The 22435-nt window shown below is 34.0% G+C and overlaps 1 protein-coding gene across 3 annotated transcripts in view; it reads left to right on the forward strand.

The window, feature by feature from the left end:
- The window catches only part of LOC124354922 (armadillo repeat-containing protein 6 homolog), a 60896-nt gene that overhangs the window by 4312 nt on the left and 34149 nt on the right, over positions 1-22435 (forward strand). The window contains exons 1-3 of one of the 3 annotated variants that reach the window (XM_046805731.1): positions 9353-9581; positions 18301-18451; positions 20186-20477. In XM_046805731.1, coding sequence (XP_046661687.1) covers positions 18335-18451; positions 20186-20477 — 409 coding nt within the window. In that variant the 5' untranslated portion in view covers positions 9353-9581; positions 18301-18334. Of the gene's footprint in view, positions 1-9352; positions 9582-18300; positions 18452-20185; positions 20478-22435 lie in introns of those variants that run through there. The other 2 variants (XM_046805732.1, XM_046805733.1) reach the window with 2 other exon arrangements.

The following is a 22435-nucleotide window of genomic DNA, read 5'->3' on the forward strand; positions in this document are numbered from 1 at the left end:
AATATCATGACGATCAATGGGTGATTGCCCAGGGAATAACTCCTGCTTGATTTCTATCCATTGCGGATTGCATGTAAATGTGATGAACAAATCTGCTGTACCATAATGACGAACATACGACATGGCATCTTGAGCATATTCGTGCATATGCCGAGGGCTTCCGATGTATGTTGCTGGAAGAATAGTCATCCGACCGACATTCTGTGCATTTCCATCAGTATTAATCGCATCTCGAAGGTGAATATACTCTTCAGATCGGAGTTTGGTTTGATTCAACCTGATGAATGTTAATCTCTCCGTTTCAATTTTAACATACATGTCAACAACATATTTGTGATATAATCGCCGACATTTCAATATATGATTTTCTTCATTTTCCCGAATCATTAGGCGGTATGAATAATAGTTCATTGAACTGACTTTTTTGTTGGTTTCAGAACCTGTAAATATATTTTGTTTTAATAACATTCAAATATAAAATTAAAATATACATAATATAATGACTGAGATATTATCGCCATAGCTAAACTAATATTTTAGTTACCTGTAATGGGATTTATCATTTTTATTGAGAAATCGTAGCCATCTTCACCTTGCCAAAATATAATGGGATATTGCAGTGCATCATATGAGCGGTGTGTTTCCTTTATACGTTGTAATTGATCATTCCGACGATGTAAAACAATATCACGGGATTCCAAGTTTTCTCCAACTACAACGATAGCAACTTCATCAATAGTTGGTGCATTAAAACGTCTTGTATGTTGACCTGCAGGTGTTTTATCAGCTCTGATTACAATTTTGTGATTATCGGATGGCATCAGATCCAGGGCAGTTTTAAACAATATAATCAATTGATTGTGTTGATGAAATAAAGTTTGTAATTGTTCTACAATAGACCTCTTTACTAAATTGTTATGTGCACAACGCAGATCAATTTCTTGTGGTGAATTGCCCATAAAATAAATTTGCAGGAATTTGTTGTCGCTATCTGACACTGGTAACAGTGAACCTGCTCTGTGATATATTTGCCCTTGTATCTGTAAATAAAAAAAAAATATTATGGTGTGGTATAAATTAATGGATTGTCAGTGATCAAACTTAAATAATATTTGATCTTAAAAAGTATATATTTAGTTTTAACTAATATCTATCAAATATAAAATATAATAAAAGTGTCACTGAAACTGAATCACCATATAATATGATGACTAAGTGATATATAAGTGATTAAGAAATTAAAGATTAGTGACACATCTTAACTTTGGTGACAGAAAATTTTGTTCGCTAAAATAATTATGAGTAACTGCTATAATACATACCTTGAAAGTTGGCATAAAATTTTCCCGAACTACATTTGTTGTCCCAAATGAAGTCATTTGAAAGCAATTGTTATATTGTTGGATATGTGTCAAAAAGTGTATAGAATCTGTTCCTATTCCTGAAACCAATGAGTACAATGGTTCTGGTGGTGGATCCAATGGTATCAATTTTACTTTACCATTTGCGCAACACAATCCATTGGCTTCGTTTTTGTATTTTGATGCCTTACAGTGTGAGCAAACCGAGTTCATAGAACCAATAACAACACATTGGTAGTTACTGTAGTCAATTGACACATCGTAACTGAAAGCAGCTCGATTCAAACTTGCGCGATTATTAGTTGAATGTCGCGCTCGCGCTTCACGCGTTTGTAATATCCGAATTCTTTCACGTTCATTTCTGTCGTCACGTTCTTGTGCAGTACGATTAGATCGGTAATTAGCTTGGTTTGTAGCATTTCTGGTTCTTCTACCTAAATTGCTTCGTCTTATAGGAGGCATATCAAATATAAATTATTTTTTCACTAATCACGAACTAAACAAACACTAACTAAGTAAACACTCTGCACAAAACACGATATACGAATTTGTTTCGTGTATCAGTTGACAAAAGCAAACTCAATAGATTAGGTCACAGATATATTAATGTTTTATTTACTATCTGCATTACACGATCACGCACTGTTTATTTATTATTGGTAACATTTAAATGTAAGCAGATGTTTCAGAAAGTTTGTCGAACTATAGCTGTCAACAGCTGTTTAGTGCCAGTTTAATTTTAATTATGAAACGTACAAACTACAATTTTTCCTGAATTCCAAAATATTCCAGATATATTTTCTTAACTTTTTCTTCATAAAAACCTTCCTCGGATTTCAATGAACGTTTTACAAAAAGAATTAACCGAATCCGTCCACCCGTTATCGAGTTTAGCGCTTACCAACACATTTCGACATTCATTTTTATTTATAAGATTTTATCGCATTTGGACAATAAGACAAAAGTCAGGTTTATATTATTAGTTAAAATCCCTACTATAAACTGCATTCATACTTACAATACTCATTCAAACATACATCTCTTGCCCATTCACGCCAACATTCATTCAACATGAGACTCAGGGCTCTAATTAATTTTTATTTAAATTTTGATTCTGATTCTCCCAGCAGCCAGCCATGAACTCTTCGACAGAATATAACGCATTAGACACCAGTAGGCGCTTTAGAAGAGCTTTAAACTGTCTGACTGTATAAAACCCTCAGGGATCTGATTGAGAAATTTGACTCCAGCCTGTGACGGCAAGCGTTCGAAAGCAACCGTCCTGTGCTGTGCACGGCAACTCTCCCTGCCTCTAGTTTCACAGGAGTGAATGTTAATACCCCGCATAAGAACACACTTTGATCGACAATACATGGCAACCTCCAATATATAGAGGCAGGGCAGAATCCAGCAATTCAAGCTCCCTGAAAGCATCCATACCCGACTCTGATGTTTAATTGGGAAATTATTTTTGTAGCTTTTTTGTAGTCTAAATACTCTTACTAGATTGTCCCAAAATCTTAAACCATATGTCAGGTATGGATAAATCAGGCCAAAATAATCCATTCTCAAGACTTTAGTGAACAATAATTGGCAAGGTTAAACAGGGCGTAGATGCCTGAAGTAACACGAGCACAGATGTAGTCCACATGATTGTTCCAGGTTAAACCTTTGTCGACGTACATCCCAAGGAACTTGATGGATCAGTATTCTCTAAGAGCCGGGTGGCTGACATTTTTGTCGGAAACAAAAGCTATTTTGAAAAAAAATAAGATTTTGAATGCAGCAATTGACAGCAATGACGGATTTAATTTCAAGATTTTCTTTGGTTGATTTTATGCAGAGTGTCGTATCATCGGCGTATTGAATTATCTGTCCATTTGGATCGATGAATTTATTCGATTTACATATAGAAAAAAGAACCGGTCCAAGAATAGATCCCTGTGGGACTCCATGATCCAGTTTATTTCTCCTCGACATGACACTTGAGATCTGCACACACTGGTATCTGTGTCTGAGATAAGACGAGATCTATTTATGAGAAAGACTCCGAATGCTCTAACTGGTGCAACAGTGTCTCATGATGCACGCAGTCAAACGCCTTGGAAAGGTCGAGAAATACGCTGAGCACATTCTCGCCTCCCTAACCCATCGACAACATTATCCAGAAGATTAGAAATTGTATAGATTGTGGATTTGTTTTTCCTGAATTCAAACTGATTTGAACTCAAAACGCTCCAGAAATGTATTTAGCCTGATCAGGAAGGCAGCCTCGAAGACTACTGAATACCAGCAGAGTTGAAATCGGGTGGTAGTTGCTCATTTGACCGGAATCACGTTTCTTAAAGATCTGTGTCACTTTAGCGGTCTTTAAAATTGAGGGGAAAGAGCCTTGAATAAAAGAAAATTTTATTAATTTGGTTGGTGGTGTCAATATAAGTTGAAAGCATAACTTGAGCAACCACACTGAGACACCATATATGTTGGTCGACATTTTTTTATTTCAATCTTTGTATGATGCGGACCACCTCATCCTCGTCAACAGGGACTACGGCCATAGATGTCAGCGGTTCCGGATTTCGACCTGTACCGCAACCGGACATCCCACAAAACGAAGCAGAAGACACAGGAGAGAAATAGGCACTGAACTCATTCTCTGTGTTCTGGCTGTGTAAAAGTTTTTTTATCTCCTATAACAATTTCCGAAAACTTAAAACTTGTTGTGAACTTTAATTTGGCGGTTTGGTTAATAATTTGCCAGGCCGTTTTTTAAAAATTGTCAATCCCTTAGTGTTTCGTCAATTTTGTAGGCTTTAGCCGCTCTTATTACTTTTTTATAAATTCTTTTAAAATTCCTAAAAAATATTTTAAATTTCAAATTTTTTGTTATAAAAATTGTATGATAAAATTTAATTTTTTTCTGTAAGTTAAAATACCGTGAGTAATTCACGTATTCTGTTCGGCCATTAATTTTACTCTACTGTTTTTTTAAAGGACATGACAAATTTAGATAAAAGATGAATCTACTGCTTAATCCATTAAACATATCATCCAGGCAATTATAATCGTCTAGGAAATCCCAGGATTCCAGCGCTAGATGCATGTTCAATTCCTTAATATTTTTTGGTCGCACAACGCGTTTATATTGGAGCTCCGATGCCCCATCTATATCCTGCGGACAATCTTCGATAAGAATCTCCTGCGCGAAATGGTCTGAGATGGCAGCATTCAAAACAGAAACGGAGACATTAGAGATATTGGTAATTACGTTGTCAATGGCTGTTCTTGTCAAAGCGGTTACCCTGGCCTGCGAGTTTAATGACCAATTAAGTACAAAAGAATTTAGGATGTCCCGTAGCTGCTGGGGTAAGGGGTTGGTTTGGCCTAGTACATTTATATTAAAATAAATGAATAATTGTAAAAAAAATCAAATCCAAACGCTGGAAAACGGAGTTACCGCAACCATTGGGTGAGCGATATAGTCCAATAATGTTTATTGTCCCAATATATTTAGTATTTATTTTAACTCCCTCCGCTTCTAAGTCTAGTTCGGAGGTATAATCAAACTTGAGCGAAGTATAATTTAAAGAACTCTTCACAAAAATTGCCGCACCACCCCCTTTATTACGTATCCTACAGAAAATGTTTGCAAATTCGTAATTTTCTAGTTTGAAAAAAGATACTGTTTCGGGCTTATACCCATGTTCCAAGATGACCAGTACATCAGGTTTCAGCTCAGTACACATGAGTACAAGCTCGTCTAACTTATTTGAAGCGGTTTGTGTATGATTTTGATTTTTGAACACTTCAAATTTGGATTATTTAACCCTTTTAACCCTGACGTCCTATATATAGGACCGTTGAGTTATTGCCAAAAGTACTGAGGTCCTATATGTAGGACGTCCTTCATCTCTGCTAAAAATACCGACGTCCTTTATAATATAGGACCTTCACTTTTTTTTATTTATTGGTATTTTAATTTTGCTTAAGTCTAACCAATTTTATATCAGCTGTTTGGTAATGAAATTATAAACAAGGAAATATATAATTTGTAAGTCTTTGAAGACTTGTCTTGGTAGCAGACCGCTTTGAAAGTTGCTTTGTCATCTGTCAGCTGGTTACATGACTCACCTTACTGTCCAGCTGGTGAACTAACTAGATTGCAGTTTAGTTTTGTTTATGATGTGAGTTGGTTATGTAAACTGTAAACATACCAGTAAATATGACTCATGACAATGTAAGTAAGTGATACAATTGAACATGTAATCGCTAATTCAGACAACCTAGACCTACCTGCTATTCAAGAAAATGAAATGATGATAATTTACACCCTGTAAATAATGATGACAATGACAATTGGACTGTTTGTGATGAAAAAAATGACCCAGGCTATGACCATAATAATATTCTATTCTTTGAGACACCTGGGCCAAAGCATTGCCCTCCTCATAATTCAAAACCCATTGATTATTTCTCATTATTTTTTACAGTAAATCTTCTTACCACATTTGTAAATGAAACAAACAGATATGCTAGGGAGTACATTAGTAAACATTATGACACATTAGCTCCAAATTCAAGTGCAAGAATGTGGAAAAACGTCACTTTACCAGAAAGAAAGCGTTTATTACTGTTCTCTTGAACATGGGACTCAGTCCTAAACCCACAATAAAGATGTACTGGTCTACTATAGATTCCCAACATATTTACCGTAAATTATATAAATATGTAAATAGATATGAACTCTAATTTTTCTAGTTATTTTATGATTTATAAACATACATATTTTATTGCAATAGTCAATTTGTGTTAATTACTATAAAAGTGCATCAAAGACACAGAAACCACTATTGACTTGTAAAATAGACAAATTGTTGATTTTATCACAATTTTGAAAAATTCATCGTTCTTCCAAGTTTTTGAAGGTAGGTGTCTGAATTTTTGTATGTTGACTTAGAAATACATTGTGATAATTATGAATATAATTTTGTCTAATGAAATGTGTTCATGAAAACTAGTTTTTATGCTTCAAAATAACAAAAATTAAAAAACAAAAAATTTTTTGACATTATTTATTTTTTTTAAATATTTTTATTACTTTTAATTTTGCGTTTAAGTATTTTTTTATGTAAAATACTTTTATTTTGTAAGAAAATAAAAAAAGTTATGATCCTATGTCATAAAATAAAGGCGTTATGATTTTTGAAAAAAAATCTACAAAAACGCGAATTTTGACCCAGTATTTTTCGCAGTACCTTACAATATATGTCTAGTATTTTTCAGTATGCCCAAAAATTTTTTGCCAGGGTTAAAATTTTGAATTTGTCTTGAATGTATGCATGTACACCCGCGCCTGATGTATCTAAACCTTCATAAAACCTGCATCTAAAAATTCTTTTTCATTAATACGTTTCCCTTCATTTGGAAGGATTGGGAATGTGTTTACAGCATCTGATAAAGTTCCAATGTCTGATTGTCTGGGCTCAAGTGGGATGGAAGTGGACACACAGGAAGGCGCGGGGGAGAAGCTGCACAGTGACGGGAGAACGACTAGAAACAGACAAGTGGCCAGTGACATGAGAACCGCCAGCCGCTGAGACGCTAGGAGCACCGCCAGCCGCAGTGATCCCCGGGCGGCCGCATCGATCGACAACCGCAGCAGGCGACCTTAGTCTAGTACGGGGGGTAGATCTCACCACACTCGCGTAGCTTTCGTGCTGAAGGCAATTGGTTGGTGAAGGTGTGCAAAGGCGCTCGTGCACATGAGATTTGGCTGAGGATGAAATCCGAGAAGCCAGCCCCGGCCGCAGACCAACGACAATCGTTGGGTGTCGAAAGGGGGCCAGACGAAGCCTCTGGGCAGCCACAGCTATCATGTCGGAAAGTACCAACTTCCCCATCCGGTTGAGATGCTGCCCGTGTTGGGTGAATAAATGTCTCCCCAACAATGACACGTCCGCCATCGCGACTCCCACCTCCTCGAGACTCCTCCCAAGCTCCATGTTGATTCCCCTCACTTCCCTGTTGATGTAGGAGTTCCAGGGATCGTGATGGCGATGAAACATCGACACCACTACGAATGAAATGAAATGAAAGAAAGTTTATTCATATTCATACAAAGTTTGTATGATCATGTTTCTAATAAACTTCTTTGCTTCGTTCACGAGAACTCTAGCAGGCTGTTTATTTTTAGCGGTAACGTCTGATAGATCATTAGCCCCAGCAATCATAACCATTGTGTCGTCCTTTGTAAAATACTCCGTCAATACATGGGACATATGGGCCCCAACAAGTACTTTGCAGTGTGGGGAAACCTTAGATTTTAAAAATTTATATATTTACCATGGCTGTGTGTGTGTGTGTGTATAATAAGCTAGAGTTTCGCTCATTTAAAGGGAAAGGAGGATGAAAAGGAAAACCCATACCAATATCTCTGATACCATGTTTTTATTAAAATTATGGATACAATGGTGAAAAACAGACTTGAATGGCTCGCTGACAGCCTAAGAATTGTACCTGATAGCCTACACAATATGCCTTTAGAAAAACCTAGGCTCTACTGCTTATTTTGTTAATCTTACTGCAAAGATCATTCATTCTGCATTGACACACAACGAAACCATTATTCTAACATTCCTAGACATTTATAGCGCATATGATAATGTGTATTTATCTGTGTTGTTTAAAGACATACCAGCTAAATTTATTTTACATTACCAGAAATGGCTGATCAACCGACAGCTTACTATTGTCTGTCCCAATTTTGATACTACGAGGACATCATGCAGAGGCTTGCCACAAAGCAGTGTAATGAGTCACATTGCATGTAAATTGGTTACCGGTATTCATTAATGGTTAGCTTTAAAATTAAAATGTTCAAATTATGATCCCTGTTCTTAATAGGTCGTGAACGTCGTGAATACCATCCACTGAACTAGATTTTAGAACAGTTCTGACAAGATTCACAGAGTCATCAACAACCGTCTTGACAGACTTCTCCATTTTACAAATTCTTGTAATGTGATTTTAGTTGATCTTTTTATCGAGGCTGTGTACAAAGTTTTAAGACTTGCCTAATGCCATATGATGAATGAAAAAAAAGTGGCACAGTCGCACAGTATAGTATACTGACTCCCAAAGCAAAATGGTATAAAAGAATTAATAATAAATACACTAATCAACCCTGGTTCAATGCAACAAACATGAGTAGATGTGACATTATTAACATTATAAGGTTACGGATAGGTCATGCAAATGTCAATTACAATTTACATAGACTTAAAAAGTATTTCACACCTTTGTGTCTGAAATGCACATCAGGACAAATAGAAACAATAGAACACTTCCTACTACAATGCCCCAGTAATTTCCATATAAGACAGCAGTGTTTTAAGAAAATAAATAGACTAATCAGGCAAAAAAATTACACATTAAGAGATATTTTGGCCTTAGAGGATATAGAGATTTATAAGGAAATCAATTTATTTATTTCACATTGTTACAGAAAACTATAACAAGACACACACAAACAAATCTTAGAGAAAATTGAATGTATCCTGGTCATGGGTTCTGTCTCCCGTGGTCCACACCTTTTCGGGATAGGCTAAGCCTGACGGGCCCCTGGCAGGAAGATTAACCCTAAACCTAACCTTCCAATTGATATCCCATGTTAATTAGAAAATCCTAAACTATTACTAACAAACACGGTTAGGTACACAAAAAAAAAAAAAAAAAAACTATTTACATGGGATCCCTTAAAGAAATGCAATCCTAACAATTGTGTATGTGTTATATGTAACCACTAAGATGTAATTGACAAATCTGTACAGATGTGACTAATGAACCAAGGTAACCACAAGAGATTATGATAATAAAAACGAAAATTCCGTATGCAAGATAAAATAATCAGTGTTACAAGAGGCTTATTGGGTCAAACCTAGCCTGTGCCAAGTGGCACCAACAAGATAAAAAAAAAAAAAAAAAAAATAGTATACTGACTGATACTGTTTACATATTGTTTTAGGTTAGAATAACACTGCATTTGTAACTGTAACAAAAACAAACATTTTATCACAAGTTTGTGGTTTAAATGATAATGTTTATAACGAAATTATAAATTTTTAATTATAGTTTTAATTTGTAGGCTATTCTGGGTATTTTCAAGCAAATTGGAAATAGGTAAAGCTCCTCAAACGTCTTTAGCTAGCATTTTACTACAAAGTAAGTAATAATTAAATTGTAGATCAGTTGTGGCTGCAGTATAGCACCACCACAATTGAATGAACTATCAATTATAAATGTCTTAACTATTAAATATAAAAACATTTGACCTATGGATATTCATAATGAGTAGGGTACGATAAGCGGACCCGGTTTTGTATATCGAAGAATGTAATCATCGATACCTAATATTCGCATCTTAAATCCTAGACTATCAATTGATATAAAGTATCTATAGTTCTCAATAACAATCATATGTTTTAAATTAAAATATGAATCTAATATTCACAGTGATCAAACAAATTATTATAACCAAAATTATGACAATTGAAGACGACCATATTTTCTCCTCTCACAGTTACAGTTGTTTCTTTCCCACAAATTTCACATAATGGGTTTTTCCGCACGAGTCCAACATGTTGAAGTTATGAAAAACATGACATCATCTTTTAAAGCAATGCCGTGTAGTTTTCTAAAATTGACTGTCAGTTTTAATAATCAAATGTTACTTAAATATAAAATTGAAATATTACAATAAGAGTATTATTTGAGAGTGTTTACAGCTATTGATATAGATTATTTAATTAATCGTTAAAAATAATTAATCAGTATCGATTGATTATATCAATGGTTATGATTAAGTAATATTGTTTTCCAATTTGGATATAAAAAACAGAGTCCGCTTATCGTACCCTACCCTTCATAGTTTATCAATTGTTTTTATTTGAGAAGAATAACAGTATTGTTGAAAATTAATTTAATTCAATAAAGTAAAATCATTTAGTACTGAGCAGGCAAGTGACTTCAACAAGAACAATGACAATGAAACATGCCATTTTTGTCTCAAAATGTATATTTAAACACCACAATATCAACTTCATCGATCTACTAACTTCTGCAAACATTCAAACAATTGACTCTAATTGGAAAACTACAAGTAAATCATTAAAAATCAACCTCAGGAATGACTGCGGTACTTTGGGATTATACCGACCACACCAGTCTGAAGAACACAAAAATATAAATTTATAGAAACAAACATGATAGAACGAAAAAACAACTCTTTAATTACAAAATTACAAGCATTTCCAGGTATTGTGATCGGTATTGTTGTCGCTGTTATCTTATCTTTCTCTCGAGAGAATCCCGATTACGGCAGGCCGCCACGGCAACACATGATTATTTAAGTTTTTTGCACGGTACATAATTGCCTTTCCATTACAATTCAATTTATATTTCTGATCAGCCCCTCTAGAATTTGATATTTTACTGATAGGTACTATCTCGAGGGATGTTTTTCTTTCGTTGAAGAAAAACGGTGCTGCCCCGCGCTGATGGCCAGAGGCACTCGCATTTTGGGTGGCGGAGTGTGATCAAGAATAAAAACAAGTTTTGAGTGTTTTTTTCAATAAAGAGTTTAGTTTTTGTTTGTTAATGTTTGTTTTTGTTGAATTTTTGTGTTTGGAGAAATTTAGGGGTAAAACACGGAAGTACAACAAAGCGACGCACCAGGCGAGACTCTGCTAGACGTTATCTACTAGACCGCTCGACTTTGAACTCTGTTTGAGGATGGGGAGGGGTTTGCGATAAGACAATTCCTGTTTTATATTGACGAAATATTGTTCTACCCTAATTTAGTAATCAGTAGAAGCAAAATGTCAAATAACAATTCATGTCTGGGTGTGGTCGGTATAATTCCAAAGTACCGTGACTGCTTTGCCAATCATCTAGTATAATATATGTATTGACAAGAAGTAATGATTACAAGTGGTGATCCATATGAGCATTTTTTAAATGCTGTTAGACATGATTACCCTGTAAAATAATCGTAAGTATTATGCTGATCAAACATAGTATATTTATATGCTAAAGTAATAAATCACATTAGCTTTAACAATCTAAAACCACTTTTATCAATTTCAATAGTATGTTTAAATTTCCAGAAAGAATTTGTAGCCAGTCGCAATCCATTAAGTCTGATAGGGTTTCTGGGTGGGAGGGATAACAAGCTAAGAAAGGTTAGGCATTAGAGGAGGGTTTAATCACGATACTAGTATTTATGTGAATTAAATTACTAGGAATTGTAGAATTCAGTATAGGGCTACTAACTGCGCATTAGAATAATTTAAGAGTTTTTCAGTAATTTTTAATAATTTTTTTTACGGTTTTTTACTTCTATGTTGAAGTTCGATTTCTTTCTTCTTCTTTGCCTTCAGTCTTGTTTGCCAGTATGCATCTCATTTATAAATTATTTTGTTTTACATCAGCTAATTTCATAAAAAAGTAAAAAAAATATTTATATGACAAGCGATATATTTTTGAGTTCACAACTAAATTTCTTACAATTTGGCAATTTTGAGCTTTTTGATATGTAAAATCATAGATACAATAAATGCTTAAGAAACGTTATTTTTACTCCAAACATGTAAAACACAAACAAACAAACACAATCAAACATGTAGTTTGATTTTCTAATTATTAACACGAAATATAATAAATAACACCACTTTATACATACACTACATATAAGATTGTTTGAAATTTATAAAGGGACACTGTCAAACCAACAAATCAGCACATATTTTAGAATATCTGATAAACACTTTCAAGGTTAAAGATAGACTAGAGAATCGGAAATTTAAACCAGAAAACTGGAAAAAACTGGGAATTTGAAAAAAAGGTTTTAAATGGTTACTGTGTATAAATTTGTAAATGACTTAAGGGTTAAACTACCTCTTCTACTGAGATTGAAACTTGCACCATTTTAACTGTCAGCAAGTTAAGGCATTGAGTAAAATGAATCCAGATAATTAAATTTAATGAACTACCATTAGAAAATTATAATACACGCTAATTAAATTTAGCCACAGATGTGTCACATCGACACTCAGAATGTCAATGTTTACAATAATCTGAGTTGATTGTTATGTAGTAGAACCTATCAGATCATGCTGTGGTATATGCACAATTTCGGGAAATTACAGCAAAAAAAGGGAATGCTTAAAAATGTCTCAAGTAAAATTATACAAGCATAATCTCCTGGAACACTCACAAACGTGAAAAATAAGCTGTCACAAATCGACTATACATCTTTGGACAGTTTTTATGACATAGATAAAGCTTTTGACCATTTAAATTTAAATCATGTGATCAGGAAACACGTATCTAATGACTTAATCGTGTGAGCTGTGGATCCATCCTGTTGAAACCTAGTTTCTGGTGGAAAAATGTGCATCGCACTTCCACATAACGTTGAGAGTTAACTGTGACCAATCTCTTAAAAAAATAAGAGGTCCAACGATACAAATTTTTGAGTTCCCACACAACACCTTAAATTCAGGACTGTGATGTGGTTTTTTTTTACATTTCTTGTGGGTTGTAAGCTGCCCAAAAGCGGCAGTTCTGCTTTTTTACATATCCATTCCATACCCGTTGCTCCAATATAAAAGTACTAGCTGACCCAGCGAACTTTGTTCCGCCTTAAAGGCAATATCACATGATCACATTTTGTACTTTTTAAATTAGGATAATTGTAAATAAAAAAATATAATTATTCAATGATTCTTTATTTGCCATTTATTGTAGCACCTTGTGATAAACCATTTTTTGTTTTTTTTTATTAGGCGCGAAAAAAATAACGCGGAAGGTCTTCCGACCTGTGAACATGCCACATATAATGGACCATGGGAAAACATGGATGTTCGAGATTAAGACCACAAACTTTTAACGATTGGCCTTGTGACTTATTTACAGTCATGGCGAATGCAAGACGGATCAGAAATTGAAGTCGTTTAAATTGAAATGGCATGTCGGTTGGGATCATCGGGATACTCGGAATGACAACTTCCTCACCTTTGAATTTTCCTTTGAGTATTGTGGCGTAAATAAAATTGTTCATCAATTTACTTACCACCAAATGTGTTCCGTTGCACAGTTTTGGCTGGTTTAAGTTTTTAAGCATGATTACAACAACCAAACTTTAGTTGTAAATTGTGCTGTGGTAAGCCAGGTACATCCAAGGAGTTTAAAAATTCAATTGGATAGTTGGTGGCATCACCTTCATTTGCTACACAGTCAATAGATTTGATAGAATGCAGTGTACCAATGATCTCATTCTGAATTATGTAGTTTAAGTCATCTACATCTTTATTCTTAGCTACCAAAATTGCTCGCTCACTGAACCATTCATTATTTTTGAGGTTAGTAATGATGTTTGGGAATACTTTGTTAATGAGTTCGTCTTTCGATGAGACAAAGTTATAGAAATTCGGAGGAAATGAAATCAATCCGCTCGATTCGTCGACAGGTACTCGACGATTACCGATAGTCAGCAATTGCTCAGAGAAATCTTCAGCAGATGTATCGTTCAACAATGCAACTCTCATGTTTGTTGTCAGCTGAAGTTTTTTAACATAGATTCGATGATTTGAGGCAAGCGTTTATCTCGTCGGCAGCAGTCGATCTGGGAATTACTGGCAATGTTTGGCGGAAATCGCCAGGCAGTAAAATCATTGAGCCTCCAAAACATCTCGAGTCATTACGTAGATCTTGCAATGTTCGGTAGAGTGCTTCCAATGCACGTTTATGTGCGATTGTGCATTCGTCCCAGATGATGATCTTCGATTCTGATAAAACTTTGGCCATAGCGGAGTGCCATATTGCATGTTGGTTTTTCAATATATTCCAGATTTAACGGCAATTTTAATGCAGAATGTGTCGTACGACATCCTTTTAGTAATGTGGCTGCTATTCCAGAAGAAGCAACTGCAACCGCAGTGTTGGATCTTGCACGAACAGTGGCTAAAATTACTGACATGAGGTATGTCTTACCAGTTCCACCAGGGGCATCCAGGAAATAGAAACCACCATTTCCATCATCAGTTGCCTTCATTAATGTATCATAAACTTCCATTTGTTGGGGATTCATCAGGGGTACATTCGTTTGAACTTCTAAATCTAATTCCTGGTGATCATATTTACGTTTCCGTTCCAATTCTCGATTAAATGCGTCATTCATTTCACAATTTGGCACTGGCATTCCTAACCTGACTAATAAACTACCGCATATGAGATAGCACATGTCTTCAATCAAAAGCAAGGCCCTATTATGTATCTCCTAATTCATTTCAAGATTGGGATTTCTTGAATTGACACGAATTTGATGTAAAATATCTTCTGCCATATTATCCTTGTATTTGTGCCATAGGTTAGATGGGTTCGATGGAAAGCATGTCGAAATGATGATAGCAAATAATGTAATCTGACTTGGAGATGCAGAGATAATTGCTTTCAATTGTAAAAAATTAAAATTTGAATTGTATTATCTGGATAGTAAAGTCTATGTTTAACAGTGATTGCAGAAACAGTTGAAACAAAATTTGTTGTTTCTCTTAAGCTTACTCTATGCTTTCAAACTATAAGTGTAAAGAAATGTAAAATAGTAATTAAATGATATAAACATATGTTTCTTTTGTCGCATTATACATGTTTACAAAGAACAGCTGATTAAATTTGAAAAGGCTCTTTCACTTAATAACATATGTTTGCTGCAATGCATTTCTTACGGGTATTTCTGTAACTTTTAGAGACCAGTGGGGCGGAATCCTGAATCGGGAACGGGATAAAAAGTATCCTATGTTCTTATCCCAGTTCTTAGCTACCTCCCTACCAATTTTCAGCCAAATCGGATCAGGCGTTCTTGACTTATAAATAGTGTAACTAACACGACTTTCTTTTATATATATAGATATGCATTATTATTACTTTTGTTAATAATATAACATAAAACTTAATTTTTTTTAGAAAAATACAGGAGTTTATTAAAATAAAACAAAACTAAAAATTTAACACTTCTCAATAAGATCTTTGAATTAAGGAAATAAATCAAAATTAAAAGTTATTTGTTATAAATTTGTTCAAAACTAGTAATTAAAATAAATAACCTTTCACACAGTTTTTTTATTGACTTGTAGCTAATTCACATCAGATATTTGGGGCACCTAAAACTATTCAAAAGGTGAGAATCAATATACTAATTAATAATAACAATCATTACTTTACTTACTCTGTGAGATTTAGTATAATCAAGACACCACTCTGCAAAGTAGAAGCGCATGTCACTGGCTCTCAAGGCGTAGTTCCTCACCAAACAGGTTTTAACTCGTGAGACAGATAAGTTATTTGATGTACAAATAGTTCACCCTGCTTCTCTCGGCAGCCACGACACGAGCTGCGGTTCACGTGACTATTGAGAGCCCTGATGTGAACGATTACAAATTATTCCATTTACACATTGCCTCTAGAGCCTATGTTCCAAGAGTAATTGCAGTAAAGCAAAATAAAACTATGCCCCACAGTTTACTTTACTGTTTACAAATGATACATCACTCCACGCACAAAACTGCAATTTACTCTGGAGATACCTATTCGAAACACAAATCACGCACAGACATACTATTACAACTTATATTTTTAAAGAGTCTCATCTGCAGACGGTGCTGTCCAATGTCCATGAGGTCCTGGTCCTATGGTCCTTGGATGCTAGTCCATGAAGTCCTGACTGCAATTTGGTGGTGAACAGCGGATGTCTCCCTCAGATGTTCCCTTTTGTGTGCAATGCCTGGTGAGCTCCACTTATCGCCACCCTTGTCAGCCCGGTCATGGATAATGCGCCATCAATAGATTGACCTTTGCACTTCCCCTGCCAACGCAGGAGTCTCCACTAGACTTTCACAGTAGATCTAACTCTGACCACATATATGGCTTTAAATACAAAGTACTACAACTCCTTTTACATTTGAAATTCCACTCATGTTTATTTGTGAATTTTGTTACAAATACTGTGTTCTGTATTATATGTGTGTGTTCGTAAAGCTGCCCACCGAACATTGTTATTTACACCTATCTATTTATTTAAAAAATTCATAAAAATTAATGCTGATTTCCTTTATTTTGGTTTTAAATTAAATGTGTTTGTTTACAGATTAGGCATCAAGTATTACAAGTCACTTAGCTTCAGTATTTTTCACGTTTTACTCAAAAATGTTTTCCTCATATACATTTCTTTTTGGGATCTGAAACGTACTGTTATCATTTCTTTTTCAATTTCTCCGATGTGAACCTAGACTCTTCGTTTTTATTTAACACTTAGTGAAATTTATTGTGAGCTTTATTTTGAGGTACTGATCACTCAAATAGGTGAGAATGAGGAATTTGGTTGTTCAATAGATTTGGTCAGCTTTAGGTTTACTTACATTCTGATTATTTTATCCTGTTCATATAAGTTTAATATAGCTGTTTATCTTGCCACTTTACATATTTTTTCAGTTGCTTTTTAAGTTTTGTGAGTATTTTGTACTTTGAATTATGGTTCTTGGTAGGAAAACAAAAGACACTCACAGGAATAGTGAAAAACGGAATTTGCAGAGTGAAGAAAGTAATTTAATAATGTGTGATCCTGTAACCACAAGTAAAAGACAAAATCCTTGAGTCCTTGATAATGCTGATTTGATAACATCTGATCCTTCTTCCTTTAAAAGAAGACAACTGGCACCTCCACCAGCTAATCCTAATTAAATGACGTGTGGTTCTTCAACCATCAACAATTTCAAAGTGATTCCCGTTATGGGTGATGGTAACTGTTTATTTCGAGCAATCTCTCATTGTTTATTTGGAACTGGAGATAGACACAATGAGATCTGTTCGACTACTATTGCCATTAACAACATTCTGCTATTGGCCACATTGCCAAGAAGTGGCGTGCATTTAAAAGTTTTATTGTTGGGGATGACACATATGGGCAAAGCATTAAAAATGCTACTGATTATAAACGTGTAATGAGTGCCAATGGCCGTGCTGAACTTCAGAATGTGAGTGTGTTATTTGCAAATTGTTTGTTAAAGTTTATCAGGTAAATGGTGACATAATTGCTAATTATAGTTCTAGAGGGACAATTCATGACTTGGTATTCTCTGGAAACCAAGATATTGGGCATTATATTGTCCTGAAGGATAGTTCTAGAACACCTATGAGGGAAACACTTGATATAAGTTCTGTAGTTGTTGTTCCTGACATTAAGAGGACTAAAGGTAAGACCACTCTGACTAGTCGCCGTTAGACAAGGCCAAAGCCCAAAAAGAGAGAGCAAAGTATTTAGGTTTAGTAATAAGTTTAAATTTACTTCAAGGTGTGCGGTTTCTGATGCTACTCTAGATGTCAGTCCTTACTCTGTAGGTAGTCTTGAGGGAGTTTGTCAGTATTGCTTAGCATTGTATTTCAAACCTGAGAAGAATACAGCTGGAAGTTCACTCTCTGTTGCTATGATGGAAAAATCAAACTTCCACCTTCTACTACACTTGAAGAAATAAAAGAGTTCTTCTCTGGTAATAATGAGAGATCTAGAAATTTCAGAGACAATATTCACCAATATAATAATGCAATGTCATTTGTTTCATTTGGTGCAAAAGTTGATTTAATTACTCAGAGTCCTCCTACATGGATTTAAGTCTATTGAAAAAAGGAATAATATAGAGAATTATTGTATGAATCATCAAAATTATTTATTCAGCAAAAATTGAAGGAATCTTCTCTAGTTAATCATTTTAAATTTATATCCAACTGGTGGTAACCTGGTAGAGTTTTGTCAGTAATTTTATTGTTTTAAAATACTTTTAGACTTTAGTGTAGTGGGTTTTATATTCAAATTTTACTCTTTTACTAGCTGAAACACAAACTTTAAAACGAAATCCTCTGAAATGGTTCGAGTAATAAACCAACAAACCTTTGATGATGTTGTGAAAGAAAACATGGAAGAGTTTGGAATGGCAGTAGATGAGGCAATTAAAGAAGCCGTTGAACAGTTCGAGGCCCAGGTAAGGATAATAAAAGTATTTTTGTCTAAAAATAAGTATATGTTTTTAGAAGCATTTTGATAATTTTAGTTATACCTAATCAGATATAAACAAGTTTTCTATTTCTTGAATTGAGTTAAATAGAATATGATAGCCTACTTATAACAATATGCGAGAATCTCACTGCAGTGAGGGTGGAGACTTGAAAGTAATAAACATAAATCTTTATTCGTATAAAAAGAATATCTCATTGAGAACAGAGATAAGTCAATTTAACCTAGGAATTTTTGTCTAGTTACGAGGTAAATCAGTGTTAAAAATATGTTGTAACCATACAATTAATTTAAAGTGTCAAAGTTGAAAATTCATGGTAGCCACGTACAAACTCCTCCAGGCTGTAGTATTGAAAAATGTTGCTTGTTTGCAATCTATCTCCAGAATGAAAAGTCCAATAACAGAATTTTTAGATGTTTAAATGAGTCCTTGCAAGAGTAGCAGATTAGAGAGAATGTGAATTGCCTTCAAGTCTCTATGGAGGTTTCTTTTAGAGAAGCTCCCCTAAGCATTGAGACCATATCTCAAATGGGTTTCAAACAAAGCATGGTAGGCCATTTTAACTGTGTTAGGATTGCTCACCTGCTTAAGCCTTCTCAAGATATATGAGAAGAGAGGAGCTTAGTTTTTTATGAAGTTGGTCTGCGTGAAGGTTCCAAGATAGTTGATCATCTCAGTGTTCAAAGACTTTTTGCCTGTTACACACTAGTCAGTTCAGGTATTTCTGTTACCTAATTTTTCTTCTTAAACCATATTAATTCATTTTGTTTAACACCCATATTTTCCAAATTCCATAACAACGTTTCATGACTTAGACTATCAAAACCCTTTCTATAATCAAGTGAAATTGCAGTTGCTGTGTCTCCTTGTCCTAAAGATCTTACAAGATATTATATAATCTAGATTAATGCTGTCGATGTAGAGCGTCCATGTATAAATCCATGCTGTTCTTCTGGTATAAGATTGTTTGTTTATTAAGTGATGCATCAGTCTTTTGAGAGTGATTTTCTCAAAAAGTTTAGATAGAGTCGGAAGAACTGATATTTATCGGTAGATTTCTTGATTTGCTGTTTCATCTCCCGTAAAATTTGCATAAAGTTTTGAAATTTCAACATGCTTTGGAAGGGGCTCTGAAAGATATATATTTAATACTATGTCGGCTACAGGATCTACGATCCTTTTCATGTTTTTACTATTTTATAAGTTATTTCATCAAAGCCATCTGATGTTTTTTACTGCAGGGATGTGATTGAGTTGTTATTTATATCGATAATTTTTGACTTGAAATATTGGTAAAAAATGTTGAAAACCAAAAATATGACAAATTAGGTTTGCTAATTAACGGCATAATTCTATTTTCATATATATGTTTTCAATTTTATAAAATTTGAATGAAATTGTTGAGATTTGTTTAGTCTGTTATAAATATTACATATTTTCAAATTTATATCTTTCGTTGTTAAAATTTGATAATATATGTAGATAGGTGATACAACAGATTCCATCTAATATGGTTCTAAACATCGTACCAATGCTCACTAACATATATTCCGTGTTACTATATGGCCTTTATGTATATTTTTATGAGTGAAGTGTTTAAAACAATGAATTCACCGTAGTTACTACTTTTACTACAATTACCCAATATCAAATTGACATTGTTTTTGCAAAATTACCAGTCTATGTGTGACTTGTGTGTAGGGAGTAAACCTGAGCAATATAGTGAAGAGTGTAGCTATGGCGGAAGGCAAGGACCCATTGGTACTTTGCATCAAACAGCTGCAGGATCTGCTAAAGTTGAACAGTTCCAGCCCCTTAAATGTGGCTGGACTACTTAACCAACTCAGAGAAGACTGTGATAAGGATCTGGCACGACGAGTGCTTGCTGGCAAGGAGGCTGCTTACCCAACTGTCTTGGACATTCTAGATAAATTCAGTACTGATGACTCGACAGTTATATTGTGCCTTCAGACACTTACGTCACTTATGAATGGTACGTTTGTATTGGTTTACTTTATTTTTAATAATTGGTCGAAATATGCTTTCACGTATTAGGCTGTATTGGGTAAAAAGGGCAGAAGCAATAAGAGAGATTGGATAGGGCTGGATGAACAAGCATCAGAAATACCTTTAATCCCTTTCGTTACCAAAAAGAAAAAAAAACATTAAAAATATATTTGATGTATATAATTGCCACAAAGTAAAGTATTGTACATCAAAGGATGTAGAACAATTCTGGACTCATTGCAATATAGCTTTAAACATTTCTGGAAAAATAAAATCATCAATTAGAAATCTTTGGATATTTTTACGTGTTTGTCTAATGTTGTTAATTCTTGTAAATTGTGGTGTACAAGTTATCGTTCAGATAGTAAGTTGCTTTAATAAATAAAAGGTTACACATTACTGTTACGATAAAAAAAAGTTCCATGGCTATGAGGTATAACCACTCCATTGATAAATTTGTTTTTTGACATTTATATAAGATACACATGTCTAATCACCAGTGGCTATTTGGTTAAGAAAGGTTTAACCTTCTTTTGACCTCACTTTGACTTGGTTTTGAGGTCATCAGTCAAGAGTTTTAGTACCCATCGGGAACAAAATGTGATATCCAAGTTTCTCAGTTTTTTATATGTGGAAAACGCTTTGAAAGATTTCTGACTTTGAGCATTAAATTTTCCCTAATGATTGGTTTGGTTGACTAGGAATTTCCACGAGTTGCATTTTCTTTACCAAAAGAAATCTAATGATGCAATGTACATCACAGTCAGTACAAGAGTTGGTTATGGCAGCCAATTTGAACACTAGAACACTTATAATGGCATAACAATCTTTACCATGACGCTGTCAGATGCATACTTAACATAGCTATACAGCGCTACTCACATTGCACTGCTACCCCCATCTGTTCAGTGATCAGATGCCTCAGTAACTTACTTTTCGAATGATGTACGTAGTTCCCATATATATATTCATTAAATTTGTATAAATGTCAATAGCCGAATTTAATTTTAATAAACATTGAATTCACACATGCACGTGCCAACACACACACACACATACACAGTGACAGTTCAAAAGTACTTGTAGAATAACTTTTATTTATGAACTTCATGCCTATTCGTTTGTATTGGACGAAAAAGCCACCATGTTCTGTGAAAACTTTGTATAACAGACATTTGTATAGTAAGAGCATAACATTTTATGTGCATGTTACCACAAAACGTAACTTTGTAATGCATATGTTGAATATATACTATTTTTTATATTTGTTTGTAGAAATTATGTTCAAATTTATATATATTGAAATTTCTCTACACTATAAAATCAAATAAATAACTGATGTCACTTTAAATTCTAATATAATTTTTCAAATAAAATTTGTAAAATATACTAACGATCACTGTTGCATTTTTGTGGATTAGTTCAATTTTTGTTTATTTTGGTATAATTTACTTATATACCAACTATTGCATTTTGGCAATAAAAAAACATTTTTTAACCTATGAGAGACAATTAAAAAAAATGAAAATGTGTTATCTTAACTCTAAACAACTAGAAATTACAAACCTTAGTGAATCATAACTTGACTGTCAAAGGATTAAGTATTTTAATATTGCAAACCTGTAGAAAAAATTGTCAGTAAATGTACATTACAGTAATAATATGGAAAATGTACATTTTAATGAAAAAATTCACATTTTTTATGCTTTATATCATTAGTTCAGACTGTAAGAAAAAATGCATTATTAAATAGTAACAAAATATAAAGTTAGAATGCCTTCCTTTTATTGGGCAAAAAACATTAAATTTGATCAAAATTGATATTAATAATATTAAGTTTTGCAAATATTTATTCTTTTAAATTTCAAAATTCATGATCAATTAGTATATTTAACAAATTAAATAAATATACCTCATTTTGTCAAGAAAGGAACAAGTTATGAA

The sequence above is a fragment of the Homalodisca vitripennis genome, chromosome 2 (genome assembly GCF_021130785.1).
Source record: "Homalodisca vitripennis isolate AUS2020 chromosome 2, UT_GWSS_2.1, whole genome shotgun sequence".
NCBI lineage: Eukaryota > Metazoa > Arthropoda > Insecta > Hemiptera > Cicadellidae > Homalodisca > Homalodisca vitripennis.